The sequence below is a fragment of the Nicotiana sylvestris genome, chromosome 8, assembly GCF_000393655.2.
Source record: "Nicotiana sylvestris chromosome 8, ASM39365v2, whole genome shotgun sequence".
In the NCBI taxonomy this organism is placed as follows: Eukaryota; Viridiplantae; Streptophyta; class Magnoliopsida; order Solanales; family Solanaceae; genus Nicotiana; species Nicotiana sylvestris.
The window spans coordinates 151,623,212-151,641,886 of record NC_091064.1 but is presented as its reverse complement, the minus strand read 5'-3'; the positions used below and the strand labels follow the sequence as shown (position 1 = coordinate 151,641,886).

General features: G+C 37.8%; 1 protein-coding gene across 1 annotated transcript; it reads left to right on the top strand.

Annotated features, from left to right (window-relative positions):
• Positions 1-16,201: 16,201 nt before the first annotated feature.
• LOC138875852 (uncharacterized) lies at positions 16,202-16,741 on the top strand. Its single transcript, XM_070154726.1, has one exon. The coding sequence runs from the start codon at positions 16,202-16,204 to the stop codon at positions 16,739-16,741; it is 540 nt and encodes a 179-aa protein (XP_070010827.1).
• Positions 16,742-18,675: the final 1,934 nt, after the last annotated feature.

Here is an 18,675-nt window from a genome sequence, read left to right as displayed (position 1 = left end):
TATCCTTGTCTATAAAGGAATCATGCCACATGTAGTTCAAAAGTAGGAACAGTGATGGATTATACTGAGGTGGAGAGCCGGTCGAGGTGCCATTCCGTCTTGGTTCCGGTTCGTGGTCCTGTTATTACATCAAAAATCAAAAAATAAAAAAGACTAACTAAGGCTGTCAACTACGAGTTACAAGATTCCTATTTATAAATCTTCTGAAGCTTGATCTTGAGTCTTGAATGGTTCTTCATGCAGACTTTAGATTTGAACCTTGGCGCTTGTTAGCTGTAGGTGCTAGCTCATTCTTCTTCATCTTTTCGGATCAAGACCGGGCATGTAGAGCTTGTGACTTCAACCATGTCTTGAGTTGTTCACATCTTTCATCTGCTTCTGCATTTGGATTCACTTCCCTCTTTGTTTTCCTTTCTTTCTTTTTTCTTGGATTGATACTTCTTCTTCGGTCATCTCAAACCCCTGTGCCTTGAGATAAAACCCTTATTCTTCAAACAACTCGTTCTATCTCCGATTTGAAACTTGAAATGAATTCTGAAATGACTTCTCTTGTTTTCCAAATGGGCGCCTGATTGTCAAAACTTGAGCTATATTCCCTTGTTCTCCAGGTGGGCGCCTAATTGCCAAAACATGAACTGTATTCCCTTGTCCTCCAAGTAGGCGCCTGATTGCCAAAACTTGAACTGTATTCCCTTGTTCTCCAGGTAGGTGCCTGATTGCCAAAACTTGACCTGTATTCCCTTGTTCTCCAGGTGGGCGCCCGATTGCCAAAACTTGAACTGTATTCCCTTGTTCTATAGGTGGGCGCCTGATTACCAAAAACTTCAACTCTATTCCCTTGTTCTCCAGGTGGGTGCCTGATTGTCTAAACTTGAATTGTATTCCCTTGTTCTCCAGATGGGCGCCTGATTGGTATTCCCTTGTTCTCTAGGTGGGCGCCTGATTGCCAAAACTTGAACTGTATTCCCTTGTTCTCTAGGTGGGTGCCTGATTGCCAAAACTTGAATTGTATTCCCTTGTTCTCCAGGTGGGCGCCTGATTGCCAAAACTTGGACTGTATTCCCTTTTTTTCCAGGTGGGCACCTGATTGCCAAAAACTTGAACTGTATTCCCTTGTTCTCCAGGGGGCGCCTGCCATTACAACAATACAGACAAAACAACAGAAATGTTTCTTCCCCAGTTTGGTATCTGGGCACATCTGTGAGTGTTAATCGAATCATGTTACCTAAAAGAGCTCTAAGAATTTAAAAGCTAAATCCCATTATCGATGAGGGCCCTGAAAACTTCAAATTAATCTCATCTTAAGAGTGACAACTTTAAAGCTAAATTATATTTCCTAAAGGTAGAGCTTACGCTAAATCTTGTTATCTATGAAGGTCTTGAAATTTAACTAGGTCCCATTATCTAGGAGGGTCCTGAAAACTTTCAAAATTAAATCCCATTATCTGGGAGAGACGTAAAAGTTTTAAATTAAATCCCATTATCCAGGAGGGTCCTAAAAACCTAAAACTAAATCGCATTATCTAGGAGGGTCCTGAACACTTAAAACTAAATCTCATTATCCAGGACGGTCCTGAAAACTTAAAACTAAATCCCATTATCCAAGAGGGTCTTGAGAAGCCGAGAATGAACTTACCTGAGTCATGCTCTCTTCTTGGAGGATCTCTGTAGAACGAACAAAATTCCTTTCCCCTGAACCATGATTTCATCATGGAGGGTTCCAGCAGATCGAACAAATTTTTTTCCCCTTCTCAAAAACCGCCTTTGTGCTGACAAAATTTGGGCATGGCACTTGAAAAAATTTAAGTTTCCAAGCATTGATTTGGACATACTCTTCGTCCCTGTTTCAAACAAAGAAAACTTGTGAGTTTAAACATGGTGGTTGGTTTGTGGCCTTGACTTTGAGGGAGATTGCTCCTTCACTTCCCATGATAACTTTGATTTCAACTCGAAAGACCTTGCTTGTTTATTGATTGACCACTTTCTCTGTCACCCTTATCATAGAAAATACCTCTAATCCGTTCAAACCCAATACCCTTTATCTGTTGCATTGTGATAATGAATTGACATATACAGAACCTTTGTATTTCACATGAATCCCAAAGCACGTTGATTGTTACCAACTCAGTGCGCATAATGTTCTTTCCTGACGTATGCCACTTTGATGTGCTAGCTAGATTTCGTTTTGTGCAATTGGAAAACTGATGGCAGATTTTGAAGTCATTTCTCACTTGTTCTGACCAAATAGACTTAGGAAGAAGAAGTAAACAAGACAAAAGGAACAGAGTAAAGGACGATGGAAAGAGATGATTCCTAACAAGAAAACTACAAAGTAGAAACTTATCAGATATGGATACTAACTCTAATGACCATGACATGCACCTTTGGATTAAGTGGCATCATCTGTCAAGCAAGTCTGATGTTTAACTCTTGTTATACCCCTAAACAATGAAACTGGGCTTCAATGCTCCGATTATGTAATCTGATTCACGATCCTTATTCAACTTGTAGTGCCCGAAGGGTTTTCACCATCAAGCATCTCTCATTTTGTTCTTTCTCTCAACTCACCATCGCCTTATGGTGCCTGTGAAGGTTTTCACCAATAAGACTCTCTCATTTTGTTCTTTTCTTCTTATTTCCTCTGATTCTGCAGATGACAAGGCATTAACTATGGTAAAAACATCATATACTCTTAGCATGTCTAAACTCAGCACCCTCAAAGATTATCTGGGAGGTCTTTTTGGACTGTAATGTGGCTTTTGGACACGGTTAGAAAGAAAGGATGTCATAAAGGTCCAAAATAACTAAGATAACATGGTTAATTTATTTACAACTTTTAGAATCCACTTCAAAACTTTGCCCCAATTTCTAAAACAAGAGAACTTGATTCTGTTTTTTTATGGAGTTACTAAGAAAGACTACCCCACTCTCGACTTTGTGGGATTATGAAATATTTTATTTGTATGACCGAACCGTAAGGCTGCCTACGTATCTTGTGGTGACAAGAATCAGGTCAAACGTAGTTCACACGACTACTTTTTGTTGCTATTTTCTTTTATTTTCTTTTTCTTTTTCCTTTTTTTTCTATTTTTTTCTCTTTTTTTTTTGGAATGAACTTTCTAAAATAAACTTATGTGGACATGAACTTTTTTTTTGTATGACTCTAACTTGATTCCAAAAGAGGGGAAGTCAAAGAAATCCGTACAAGCTCAAAAGGGTACCAAATGGTATAAAGTGTTTAGATAGCTGAAAGATGGCACCAATCTCTAAGAATACCAAGTATAACACATGCAACTTGAGAATAAAAAAGAAGATCATGCACAATATTTCTTTTGCAGCTTCGACATTGATATCACTGATATGCCTTCCATTTTTTTTAGTGCCTTGTCAAGTACAGAACTCTTGTTGGGTAATTTCTTCTTCACAATGGATACCCTCTGTCTACTTGGAGAAAAATCCCTTGACTTTATCCTGTAACTTGAGATGCACTTGAACTCAAAGTTGTTTGCTTCAAATTGTTGGGACACACTCTCTTGTCACAATTTCGTGTCGTCCTATTAACTTTCTAAATTATCTGCTCCAGTTTCACATGGTTCGGGCTTCAAATGATCTCAAAATGTCCAAATCTTTACTTATTTCCCTTAAGTGCCCCTATCATCTTCAAAATTGTTTCATTGCTTCATGATTAAAATAACTTTTAAGATCAGGTCTAGAATTATGCGTGCATATCATATCACTAGGGTTAGCAGGAAAAGAACTATAAAAGGAAAAGAGAACTACACAAAAATGACTAGAAATAACAGAAAATAGAAAATTGCATTAGACAGACGGTGAAAACGTTTGAACAACAAGACAAGCAAAATAAACTGGGGTACAACCTTGGAACAAACCTAGATAACGCTAAATGAGTTACTACGACTAAAGGAACTAGGCAAAATAAAAAGGATAGAAGGGTTTGAGTCACAAGACAATATCCGGATTGCAACCCTGAAATAACCCGAACAACAGAAATGACAACAAAATAAACCACCAAGACTCCTTCCTGGCTAGCCAAGAAAGGAACGTCTTTCCAATTACCAAGCTCGGCATCTTAGCCACTGAGTTCCATATTAATATTACCAAGACCATTACCAATTTCAATATCATTAACTTCACCAAGTGGCTCATTGACTCCTTTGACCAACCCTTTGTCATTACAAACTATCTCAACAATCTGTGCGTTGTCATGTACCTTTAGAGGATTATGTATGACACTTGGGATATAACTACCTTGGACCACAATTATTCCTTCTTGAATCATTCTTTCCATTTCCCTTTTCAAAGCACGACAATCTTCAATGCTATGCCCCTGGACATTAGAGTGGTACATGTACCGTATAGTAGGATCAAATCCTTTTGCATATGGGTCCGACGTATAGCCGAGGAGCGACTCAATCAATGTTTTAACTTTTCAAACAAGTTTGTGTAGGATTCTCCAATGGGTGTGAAATTATATTTTTGCCTTTGTTTCCCTCCATGCCCCAGTTTTCTAGGGTTGTTGGATTCTCGGAAATGTTGTGAAGGCGCACGAGAATTTTGGGATGCTGGTGCTCGCCCTAAGGAATGACCTAGTGGTTGGACAGATGGCCAGATGTTGTTCGAAGGATAATATTGAGGTGGATTATGTGGAGTTTGGGGATGTTCATGGGGTCAGTATTGAGTCTGAAAGCATTTAGAAGGAATGTCCACTGGATCCTGTCGTTGGCGAGGCTCAGCAACATCTTTTCTATTAATCGGAGGACTGACCCGAGCAACTTGTTCGTTTCATCTGAACCAAAAATCCCTAAAAATTTCTTTGGGTTTCTTTTCCATTCGAGATAGGGAGGAGCGGCCTGGGATAATGTCTTCATTGTGCTGACAGTGCCAAATAAAATCTTGAATCATGTCACCCTATGTATGCCACTTACTGACATCTTGACGAGTATGACATTCCAAGGCTGCCCCAGTTAAATTCTCACTGAAATATGCCATCAATAATTCATCTTTCCCGCAAATACTTCTCATTTCACTGCAATAACCCCTCTGATGGGCTACTGGATCTCCACGCCCATCATACAAATTAAACTTTGGCATTTTAAACCCCGCAGACAGTTGGATATCGGGAAACAAGCATAAGTCTTTGTAAGACACGCTTATCTTGCTCCCTATCCCTTGCATGTGTCCTAAAGACTGCTCTAAGATTTTCACCTTCCTAGTTATCTCATCTTGCTCCATTGTCTTAACAAGCTTTTCAATTTCACCGGGAGGCTCAAAATGAGGAGCGTGAGAGTATGGAACCGAGACCTTAAAGTTAGTTCTGGAGCACAGTGTTGGGCATCGGGGACTTTGAACACAGTCTCGTTAGAGGATCGAGGAAAAATAGCTGGTGGAGGAGCTGCAAAAGCATGAGTGGCCAAAGGAGCGGGATATGAGGTGGTTTTGGCGGGTGGAGTGTGAAAAGGTTGCAGGTAGACATCGGCAACAGTAGGAAGCTGGATTTGTGACAATGGCGGAATGGTGACAAGGCTTTCAGTGTAATTAGCGGGAACTAATGGTGGAGGACGCCCACTAATCCAGGCCTGGAATATTTCGGCCATCTGTCCATTCAACCTTAAGACCTCTTCTTTCAACTCAGATTCTGATTCAACAATTCCCTTAGACGGATCAATGACCCCTGTGCCCAACTCTTTGCCAGCCATGCCTACCTTGCTCTTTGACCTTGTATTGTATGAATGAGTTACCTTAAGAACCACAAATCGACCACCCTTCTGCTTAATGAAGATAACAAAAAGGAACAAAATGAGGTCATCAAGTTAGCGTTAGGGCATTTAACAACTAAAAATATCACATTGCGTGCAATGCACCTAGCAACAATTAACGGTTCAAGAAAGACTTCGAGGGTCACAAGGTCACTTGGCATCATCCCAATTTGTCCGTTTGAATCTTCTCTTTTCTTTTCTTTTCTAGCACTGCTTGGTTTTTTATTTCCTTTCTCCTTTTTTCTTTTGCTTATCGCTTTCTTTCCTCTTATTTCTCACATCTCATAATTTCATCTCCTTTTGTTTTTCTTTTTTTTCTTTCTTTTTTTCCTTTTTCTTTTAATAAAAAAATTCGATCGAACCCTATGTAGGTTGCCTACGTATCATGATACCGCATGAATCAGATCTTTGCATAGTTCGGGAAGATCAGGAATAAAGTAAATAAACTAACGTTCTCTTTTTCTTTTTCCCTTTTTTTTCTTTTCTTTTTTTACCTTAATGACTACTCTGATGAGAAAAGAGAAATAAAAGAAGCAAATCCCTTTTGTTTTTTGAATTTTCTAGACTTAATGTTCTATAACCTATTCTAAACTCAAGCTTAACGAGCATATATTTTTTTTTCTCTTTTTTCTTTTGAAACAAATACTCTATGGGAAATTATTAAGGAAAAAAAACCCTAGAAGAGAAAAATAATTTTTGATTCTTTTTTTTCTAGGAAGGAAATCTAAAGAATAAACCAAAGAAAAATATTTTAAATTTTCAATTGATATCCCCGAAGAAAGATTTCGAAACGAGAAACGAACAAGCTAAAAAATGTTTATGGATTTCCGTTATTGATACCTAAGGAAGAAACTTTAAAGATAAACAAAATATAAAGTATGTTTTTTTTTATGTACAAGGTCCTAAAGTTCTAGTGAAAATAAAAAGAATACATTTTTTGTTTTTTTTATATATTTCCCAAAGAAGAACCTTAAAAGAAAATCTTTTTGGATTTTTGGAATTAATATCTTAATGAAAACTTCTAAAGAGGTATTAAAAGAAAATTCTCCTTTTTTTGTTTGTTTGAATTTTTAATCTCAATATACTAAAGGAAATAGAAAAGCAATTTTTATTGAGTCCTAAATATTAATTTCCTGAAGGAAAACCACCTCAATTTTTTTTAATTTCTAGAATTAGTATTCCAAAGAAATCATCTAACAGAAATATAAAAATGCAAAAACTCTTTTTCTTTTTTTTTTTGGACTTTTGACTTATAACACTTCTTTTTCAAATACAAAATAGGAAACACAATAACAAAAGACTCGACAAACCTACTAGACTATGACAAACTCTGACACCAACTAAAAGAATCAGTGCTACTGGACATGACTATAAAGTACAAGATAACATAAAAAGAAACAAACTCAAAACATAAAAAATCTCCTTAAGCAACTCCTGGATGCACCGGTCCTGACCAGATGGTCATGGGGTGTCATGGTCAAACTCTGGTAAGTAGATCCACACTTATATAAGAAAACTAAAACCAAATAGAGTTAAGGATTTAGCACACTATGTGAGACAATAACGCTCTCTATAGGACACATGCAAGACATGATTGAGGCTATTTTTGCAAAACGGCTTGTGTGGCCAAAAGGTGGCTAGAAGTGCAAACACGACAAAAGTGACCTCTAAGACATGGAAAAATTACTTTGCCAAAATAACTCATTTTATAGAAATGGTCTATGTGGACAAAAATGGCTAAGCATGCAAATTCAACACAACGGACCTTAAAAAGAGAGAACATCTTGTTGTGGACTTAGAACTCTAAAACATGGGCTAATTGAACTACTTTTGCAAAAATGATCCCATTTTGCAAGAACGACCGATGTGCCAAAAACGGCTAGATATGCAAATTCGACAAGGACAAACCTTTAAGTAAAGAGACACCTAATTGTGGATTGAAGACTCTCCAGACACAATTAAACAAACAACTTTGCAAAAATAGCCATATTTTGCAAAATGACCGATGTGGCCAAAAGTGGCAAGACACAAGATTTGGCTACGACCTCAAAGCCAATAACCTAAGACTCACTAAGAAGAGGAGGAAGACCCTACGTGGGTTGCCTACATATCCCGCCCCGAGAGACGAGAATCAGGTTTGCGTAATTCAGAAAGACTGGATACGAGCGAGAATTAAAAAAATAACTAATTTAGAGAAAACATATTTTTTTTTGTTTTGTCTTTTTTTTTTTTTTGAAAATGATGGGAAAGTGCAAAATATTTTTTTGGATTTTTCATTTTCCTTTTTTTTTGTCTTCTTCTTTAAAAAAATGTGAAAGAAAAACATAACTGAAACCTACTTTCTTTGTTTTTAAACTTAACCCTCTTTTCTTTCTCATTTACCTTCAACCATCATTGGTCCGCCAAATGACCCTTTTACCCTTGAAGATTGCAACATGTAGCACATTAGGATGGTCTTTTATTTTTGGGTACACTTATCCTAGCGAACCCAACCCCTGTGTTGAGTCCCCTAAGTCAAATGCACGTGATGCAAACAAACGTTCCTACTAGGGATCCGACATGAATTTATGTTATTTTAAGTTTAAAACCTGGGTGTATTTGTTCTAGACCTGGCTTACCCGAGCGAACAGCTCGAGCCGGGGAGGGGGGCAGCGTACCGGGAATACAAAAGCTTCACCGGCTTTGCAACTTGTCCGAACCTCATTCTAAAATTGGGATATGACTCTAACAGAAAAGAAGTCACACGAAGTGCACACATCCCAGATGATTTAGAAGACTCAGAGAGAAGAGGGTTTCGTAACAATTTATATAAAGTCCAAACAATATCAAAGCGGTAAAAAGCAACAATTAGCACATTAGGCTCAAATATATAAAAATCGGATAATAAATAAAAGCCAACTATAATAGTTATTCTAAGCTCGAATTCTGAACCCTGAACCAGAGGTTCTGGGTTCTTTTCCCCAGCAGAGTCGCCAGAGCTGTCACACCTCCTTTTTACTACACCCGTGAAGGGGTATAAGAGAGTTTTTTCAATTAAAGTGACAATAACCAAAACGGAATTATTTATTCAAAATTAGATTTTCCACTTGGGATAATTTATGGTGTCCCAAGTCACCGGGATAATTTATGGTGTCCCAAGTCACCGGTTTAAATCCCGAATCGAGGAAAGATGACTCTTATTTATGGTCTGCGAACGCAGAAATCCGGGTAAGGAATTCTGTTAACCCGGGAGAAAGTTTTAGGTATTTTCGGGTTCTGTGGTTCTAGCACGGTCGCTCAACTATTATTATTGGCCTAATTATCTGATTAATTACACATTTTAAACTTATGTGCATTTTTAGCTTTCTAACCGCTTTAACGTTTTTAGAAAAATTCATGATCACCGTACACTTTTTTACTTTTGAAAACACATCGTAAACCATGCTACATGAAATGCACCCGCGGTTCACGACATATTTAATTATTAAACATTATTGGAAATTAAAGTCATGTCACATAAAATGTACACCCGAATTTGGAAATTGTGTATCGCAACTATGTCACGGGAATAGTACCCGTAGTCGTGATAATTTATTATTGATCGCGCCTAAAGCAAACTACGAATATACATTTTTAAATCGTACTCGTGTGGCTAAGAGCACTGTAATTCTTCTCGATACGAACCACCAAAAATCAAAATATTACGCCAGTGTGTTTGTCATTTGTTGCAGATTGGTGAAAGCAAATTTTAATTCGTGAGACCCAAGTATAACAATCAGTACTTATAAAATGAATTCTCATCTCACAAAATACTAACCAAAGACAAACATTACTGAATCGGGCTGGGACAAATGGATTACTCCTAAGTATTGCTAATTCGTAGGAGTCTTAGAATATTTGGTCATGGTCTAATTTTAGGTCATGAAATAGATTCACATGAATTAAACAAGGAACCAACAGTTTCAATCATTCAAATAAAAACATAATACAAAGGGTTTAAAACTTACCATATTAAACAATGAATTAACTAAGATGAACCAAATCGAGGCCAACACGGACTAGGATGAAGCTCAAACGATTCCAACAGTGAAGTCCACTTCGCCGGAAACCGCAACGAACCTCAAATTTTTTCTCATCTCATTTTCCACTCTTCTTCATTTTTGTGCGTGTGTTTAACTCAAAGAACGAAGAGGATGCACTGGATTTTTCGTTAGAATTCCCTTTCTGCCGTTACTATTACCTAGGGTCTTAAGTTGCTGCTTTTTTTGTTTATTCAAGAAGAAGCTTAAGTCTTCAAATGTCCAAGAGAACAAGAGAGGTCTAGGCTCGATCTGAAACGGTTGATTTGTGTTGTGAGTAAAGGTTGAAGATGCAGGGCAGGCAATTTTGGGTCTGTTCATTCAACGGCTGAAGAAGAATGGAGCTCCAATTCTGATGGGGTAGGGTTGTCTCTTATTTTTAGCGACTGCTTCTTCAGATTTTGTTTTTGTGTTAGCTAGGTTAGGGATTTCGTTGTTTCCATGAAGAAGAAAGTTAGGGTCACCACTGGGGGGGTTGGTTGTAAAAAAACGGCTTCTAGCTCTTCGGTCTAGGTCTAATGGCTGCTTAGGGTGTGCCACTATTGGCGTTTGGGGGGAGGGGGATGAAGAAGACGAAGCTTCAGCGTGGAGGGGTCTAAAATTGGTGAAAAACGACGGATCTTCTAAGGTCTAGGGGTCTAGGGTTTAGGTCTCCTAGGGTTTTTTTATTTATTTTTTGTTCCCCTCTTTTCTTTAGCTTTTTCTATGTATTTATGGGAAGGGGCTTAGGGTTAAGGGAAATGGGCTATCCGAATTTGGGCTCAAAATTGGGCTAGATGAGTACTTAAATTCAAAAAAGACAAATCAATAAGCCCAAGCTTAATTCTTTCTATTTTATAAGAAGTTTAAATCTATAAACTTACTATTTAAACTTAGCTTATGTACCAAAATGGGGATAAAATTAGCAATTATTTTTTGTATTTTCAAAGATTATACTAAAAATAAGAATCCTAGTAAAATAGTATGACTACAAAACATAAACGAAACAATTTTTTTTTGTAATTTTTATTTTTTGAGATAAAATAAATTAGAAGAGTCAAAGCTAGTTGAAATAACTATATTAGACTTAAACTAAGTATTTAAATGCTAAAATATATAAAATCTTGGGGAGGGTAAAAAATTACATGTCTACATACCTGTTTATAATCTATTATATTATTTTATTGGACCACTAGTAAGTATCGATGTCTACCCCTCTTCAGTAGTTCTCTAGGATTAGGCTAGATACTTATTGGGCACGCGTTGATTTACGTACTCATGCTACACTTCTGCACTAAATGTGTAGGATCTGACTAGTTTATTTGATGGCCATATTGGCGCGTAGGCGTAACTGCTGAGGGGACTTTATGATGAGCCTCTTTCTATGGTACGCACCGCAGCCCATAGAGTCTTCATATTATTTGTTTACTTTATCCTATCTATTTTATATTTCACACAAATGTTCTATTATTATTGCACTCTTTAGTAGACGCTCATTGTGACTCCAGGTTTTGGGATGTTCTAGAAGTTGTTGTGTTTTTTCTTAGCATTTGCACACTTTTATTATCTATTCTATTCAAACTGTAAGTTTTCATGATTTTAATGCATTAATTTCTCTATCTACTAAAATTCACGACTTTGAAAATAATAAATAAATAATTAAGTTGGTAGTTCACTGTTGGCTTGCCTAACAGCGACGTTGGGCGCCATCACGACCTATAGTGAGAATTGGGTCGTGACAGCTTGGTATCAGAGCACTAGGTTCACTTAAGTCCCACGAGTCATAATCAAGTCTAGTAGATTCTTGCGGATCGGCATAGAGACGTCTATACTTATCTTTGAGAGGCTACATGGTTGTTAGGAGAACTTCCCTTCCTTGATTCCTCATCGTGCGATATGATTTCTTTGAAGCTTATGCCTTCGGTTCCTTCCCGCTCATTCGTATACGAAGTCAGGCACTTTTTATCAATTGGGCCCCGACGAGTTGTGAAAATGCTACAGATGCGGTGCATGATATTTTTCCTTGAGTATGTAGGTGGACTATTATTGTCGCATTATGGAGGAGTGTTCTGTCGTTTCAGCCTTGTATTGATGTTGCCTACGGTTTCGAGGCTATGCACAGTGTATTGTGATGTTCATGGGTTGTTATCGCATAGTGCCGGTATGAATTGTAGGATGCTTACTTATGTGTCGTGGAAATGAATGATTCGGGATGAGGATTAGTCGGTTCAAGATTGGGAGATTCGACATTTGATTCTAGTGGAGGAGAAGCAATTAGACTATATATGTTCAAGCGTTGGTTGATGGAGTCGCGAGATTGGATATTTCCTAATTTAGTGGAACTCTTGTTAACATTGTGGTGTCATCGTCTTTGTTTGAATGTTTTGAGGCTCGTCGGTGTGATGGTCTTCTTTGGTTTGCTTTCAGGGCAGGGTGTTGTGGAATGATACCTAAGAGGTAGTTATCAGAGATGGTGATGTGTGGAGGCTTCGGGGTCGGATCGATGCTTCTGCTGTTGAATGGTTCGAGAGTGATGATCTTTATGGAGGCTCAGAGTTGGTGGAAATTTATCCGTTCGGGTGCTACAAAGATGGATTATGATTTGAGGAAGTATTTGGGCAGCGAAAGATGAGGAAGGACATAGTGGGAGGTGTCTCGCAGAGGTTGAATTTCTAGAGGTCGAGTAGTTTGCTTTGAAAGATGGTTAACTCAGAGTGAGAATGTTGGTGTATCGTATGGATTTAACGGTAGAATGGCCACATGCTTCAAAAAGCTTGGAGCGATTTTGGCCATGTTAAACAAGGGACTAAATCTGTGTATGTCATTCGAGATGACGGCTTTGTGCTTCGGAAGTTTGAATGTGATACAAAGAGTTTTCTTAGGATGTAATATGACTTCGAGTTTTGGATGCATCGCTGGACCTTCATTTGATGTTGATATGAAAGAGCAGATGCTTTCGACTGGTGGGAGAGCGTGGGCTCAGGAGGATTAACCGATTTCGGGATGGCTATAATTAGGGCAATGTCGTTGGAAGATGTCGATGTGGGGTCACACAGGTGGGTGATAGTAGGCTATAATCTCGTGTTTTAGTCACTTATTTTACTCTAATTCATTGCACTTTTATTGTGTTTGAGCTTTAATAGCTAGTGTTTTGTACTTATTATGTGTTGTATGCCATTTAGAAGTGATTCTGAGTGATGTAGATATTACGGAGCTAATTCGAGCTAATTAGAGCTTTGAAATCTGAGTAAAAGACCAAGGGATTAATCTGGGATTGCGTTCGGGGGTCGAGAACCATATCTGGATATCAAAAAGCAAGGAAAAAGACGTACTCTAACGAAACTCCACAGCCGCATCGCGTGGGGCGCCGTGGCTGCCCATTTCCTGCTGCCTGACAGATTGTTAGCTCTCTTGATTTCCCCACTAATGCCCCATGCGATGAACCTATGCAATATTTACAGAGCCAATGTCCTATTTCGATTAGGATAAGGTGGTTTCATCTAGGCCTGACCTTACTTGAAATAAATACATGGAAAAACGTTATTTTCTGGACTTTTGACATACTTTAGACCTAAGGAGGCTAAGGAAGAGTTGGAGGAGCAACGCACAAGGATTTCATCATTCCTTCCTCACTCAGGACCCGAGTTTGGATTGAATTTATGTTTTCCTACATCTTTATTATATTTTTTATGAATTACTCCATATCTATGGAGTAATTCTCTTTAGGGTTTGATGGATTTGGTGTATTGATATTTGTTTGTGGATTATAACTCTAGTTTTATGTATTGAAGCATTTTTGGATAATTTAATCGTATGTTCATGTAATCGAGAGAGGCATAACTTGTGATATCTCTGCATTATATTGTTGGTTAAGTTCATTAATTCTTCTTAGTAATCGAAAGAGGCTAGTTGAATCATTGATTAAACCTAGTTAGGAGGATAATCGAAAGCGGTTCTCCTAAAGACCAATCCACTAAGCATTCTTTCATATCTTCACATAGCTTAAATTGGTTCATCTTGTGAGGTTGAGACTTAATCGAGAGAAGATTTTCTACTAAACAATTGAACTAATACAACAACAACAACAACAACAACCCAGTGTAATCCCACAAGTGGGGTCTGGGGAGGGTAATATATACGCAGACCTTACCTCTACCCCGAGGGGCAGAGAGGCTATTTCCAGGAGACCCTCGACTCGAAGAGGCAACAAGAGACACTATATTAGTACTATCGATATACTCATAAAAACAATTGAACTAATAATTAAGTTAATTCAAGAGATTCACTTGAACAATAGAAGTGAATTATCTAAAGTTAAATCCTAGACAATTATCTTGCACCTATCCTATCAAAACCCTATCTTCTCCCATTGATATCTTTCTTGCTTATTCATTTCTTCGATTGTCATTAGTCAATTAGCTCTAGATTCTTAGTTAATTTTAGTATAAATCACATAAATCTCAACTGTTGATCATCTTGGAGCAATCAAGCTAGAAACTATGATAATGTTGTTTAACTCCAATCCCTATAGATACGATTTACTATACTTTATTTGATTAGCGAGCATAATTTAAGTGGTGTTTTGCGTTCATCAAATTTTGGTGTTGTTGCTGGGGATTGGCAATAAATAGTGTTTGAAATAGTTTGTAGTGCTACTTCAGGAATTTTTTATGTTTTATTTATTTAAATTTTCCCTGTTTACGGTTGGTGATCTTTGACTGTGCAAAGGATACAGGTAAGAGTGGTACATGACTTGATCTTTTGGTAAAGAAGTGCTACCATACGAACCGGAGATAGAAAAACAACTACGACAGCTAAGGAAGGAAAGAAATCTCCCTGAGACTTTAGAGAAGGTTGGGCAATCCTCAACCAAAGGAACTATGGCGGGAGACGATGATGATAATGTAGATTTGGCTGCAAGAGAGGCAGCCCAACAACAAGAAAACATTGTACGGGTTGCTGAGGAAGCAGTATCAAAGATGCACAGATCATCTATAAAGAAGAGAGGGCTTGGAGAATTGCTCAAAATCAACCTTTGGTTGCCGACCAGTTCATAAATATAGCGCCCATGCCTGGGAGACCACTTGGCGATTATGCTAGACCGGTCTACAACCAAGGATTATCAAGTGTGAGACCACCTCCAATTGCAGCTAACAATTTTGAGTTGAAGCAAGGGTTGCTTCAAACCCTTCAAAACTGTTGTGTTTTCAGGGGAAATATGAACAAAGATCCTAACAAGCATCTGATGGACTTCGAGGAGATTATGAACACCTTTCAATACAATGGAGTGTCATAAGATGCATTATACTTAAGGGCATTCCTCTTTACATTCAAAGATGATGCAAAGTAGTAGCTTTGAAGCTTACCCAATGGATCGATTAGAACATGGGACGAGATGACCATAAATGTTTTTGATAAATGTTTCTCATCAGCTAAACCGAGCAAGTTTAAAAGAGAAATCCATAACTTCTGCCAGAAAGAGACCGACACTGTTTTTAAAGCATGGAAGAGGTTTAAGGATATAGTTACAATTCTTGATAAGATATCTGAAGATGCAAATCAGTGGCCCTCTAAGAGTGCGGAAAGAAGAAGATCAATTGGTGTTCACCAAGTTGATGCTAATACATCTATGCAGGTACAACTTGATGCTATGGCCAAAGAAATACGAAAGCTAACCTCCACAATACAGAGTGAACCTCATGCAGTTTGTGATATATGTGGAAAAGGACACCCGACTCATGAGTATCAAACCTCAAATGAGGAAGTGAATATTGTGGGAAATTATAACTTTAATGTAATGGGACAGAAGCACCCCGATTTTTCATGGAGTTCACCTTTGGGTACTGCAAATGCATGGCAACAAAACAACCCCAATTCTAGGGATAAGGAGCTCCTTGTTTTGTGAATCACCAGAGGCCACAGTTTCAGCTTCAACATCCTAATCACCCTGGTCTAGAAGATATCATGAAGGCCTTTATTGTGAAAACTGATAAAAGATTTGAAGTACAAGGGGCAGCAATTCATAATCTAGAGAAGCAAGTGGGACAGATTGCAACAATATTATCTGAGAGAGTCTCAGGTACTCTGTCCGCTGATACTGAGAGAAATCCCAAAGAAACAGTGAATATTGTAACCTTGAGAAGTGGTCAAGTGTTGAAAGATCCCACCCCAACCCAAAAAGATGTAGAACTTGAAAAAGAAAGTGGGGAGCAACTGAAAAGTGAAGTTGATAAGAAGAAGAAAGGCAAGAAAGGAGCTGACAAAAAGAAGAAGGGTGAAACTTCGAGAAGGGAGGAATATGATGTGAGCGAGCATATGCCTGCTCTACCTTTTCCCCAAAAGCTATATAGAGAAAAGATGGACAAGTAGTTTGAGATATTTCTGGATATGCTAAAACAAGTTAATGTGAATTTACCATTCATAGAAGTGCTCTCACAAATACCAGCATATGCTAAATTCTTGAAGGAGATCCTGACAAAGAAGAGGAAAATAGAGCAAACCTTAGTGGTCAAGCTCAGAGAGCATTACAATGCGATATCACGAAATAAACTCTCACAAAAGTGTGGAGATTCAGGGAGTTTTACTATACCTTGCTCTTTAGACACTATTAATTTTGATAAATCTTTATGTTATTCTAGTGGCTCAATTAATTTGATGCCTCTTTCTATTTATAGGAAGCTGGAAAATGAGATCGAAGAGATAAGGTCTGCACCAATATCTTTGCAGCTGGCAGACCAAAAGACTCTAATACCTGAGTGGATAGTTGAAGATGTCTTAGTTTGGGTGGATAAGTTTGTATTTCCTATATATTTTATAGTGGTAAAGATGGAGGAGAATAAGGAGGTCCCTCTCATTCTAGGAAGACCATTCTTAGCAATGGGTAGAGCAATATTATATACACACGAGAAAAACTCATGCTTAAAGTAGGTGAAGAGACTGTAACTTTTAAGATGGATATAGAAACGGGGGTGGAAAAGGAGAAGACAGCTACAAGTGTTGAGTGGAAAGTGAAGGGTTCGAAAGAGTAGGCTGTAGTGAGTGAAAAAGATAAGTGTGGGGTGCATCCCGAGAAAGCTGAGAAGAAGTTGTCTGCATGGATGTGTGCATTAGTTCGGGCGCGAAGAATGGAGCCCGACTTCGACTCAGACCCCGACTAGATATTCAAGGAAGTTTCTTCTACCTTATGCTTTTTAAATATGTGTCATGGGGACATGTCACAACTTAAAGTGTGGGGTGGGTAATATATTTGTATGTATGTTAGTTTTAGTTTTACTTTTGTTAGTTTGAGTAATTAGAGATAGAAAAAATTGAAAAAGTAAACATAAAAATTTTAAAATTTTTGACTTTTCCTGACGATGTATATCATATCGACAGGTTTCTTGAGGGATTAAAGTCGAAGGAAAAAGAAAAAAAGATTTTCTTTTGTTAGGTAGTGTAATGATTCCTCCTTGGTTTTTCTTTGTGCTGCGGTTCTTTTCCAAGGGTTTTGTTTGAACCGGGTGTAGTTAGTTTTTAATTTTATTACCGAGTAGGGAACCTTGTGTTATGTTTTGAATTGAAGAAGTATCTCTTGAATTTATTATGCCTTGAGAATAATGAGTGATTTTGTTGTGATGCTTAAGCTCAGTTTTTGACTCTTGTATAATACCTTAAATAGTATGATATGAACTATGCTTAACTTCTTTGACTCGAATGCCGTGATGAGTCTAATTCAGAGTGAGTTATGTGCCATGTGCGTGTGAGGTTTTGTGTACTGTGCATTGCATTTGATGTCTAGAACTTTTCCCATGTGTTTGAAAAGCGAAATAGTAGTTTATTCAGACTTGGAAGTGATATAGGCATTTCTTTGTTGAGCCTGATATATGTTTACCCACCAAATTATTATGTATCTTAGCTAACCCTTTTTAGCATGTAATCCTATTTCTTTGGCAACCACATTACAAGCCTTACCCATTTGTTTGAATTGACCATCTATTGGAACCTTTTACCTCTCATGAGCACTTGAATTTGTTATGAACTTTGTAAAGTTGAAGTGTGGGGTGTTGGTTTGGCTTTTAAGTGGAACTATTGAAATAAGGAGAAAGGTGCACTGTTTTGAAAAAAAATAAGAGCCACTTGAATTTAAAAAGAAGAAAAATGATAGTTGTTTTGTTGTGAAAAAATATTCTTTGATAAGTGGTATATCTTGATGTAATTGTGCTTAAAGAAGTAGGGAGTTAATGTATAGTGATGTGAAGGTAGAGTTATGGTTTGACATAAGTGTGGAGTTTTGAACGTTTAATTGTATGGATAAAAGTACTTAGGGAGGTGTAGTCACTCTTATATCTAAATGTATCCTACCCGTACTGCAGCCTACGTTACAACCAATTAAAGTCCCATTTGATCATTGACTGAATGAGCTCAATTAGTAGAGTAGTACACTATAGGGAAGCCTATGTTTCATCTTTTATGGCATATGATATGGCATATGAATAATGTTTCTGAGATTGCGCTAATTCTTTCTATCTTGAGTTCCTACTTGTTCTTAAATTCTACTGTGTGTGGAACTACTCTCGATTGTTATGTGAGGGCACTTGATTTGTGAAGGAAAGTAATGTCGTTGACCTCTATGTTAGAGTAATTGAGCGGGTTGTGAATAATGCGTGGTACTTTTGAATCAAATCTTGAGGAGAAGATGTTACACTATTGTGCTTAGGCTATTTTAAATATTCTTGGTATGATGAGTTAGGAGAATTGTTTAAAAATGTCGTGTCTTTACAAAAGTTTAGTTTGATTGCTCGAGGAAGAGCAATGGTTTAAGTGTGGGGTGTTGATGGTAGGCGATCTTCCCTGGACATGGATATTGTCCGAAGGACTTGATA

Bases quoted from the DNA above. Each gene is read 5' to 3' on its own strand.
- LOC138875852 (XM_070154726.1), top strand. From the start codon at position 16,202: ATGCTAAAACAAGTTAATGTGAATTTACCATTCATAGAAGTGCTCTCA.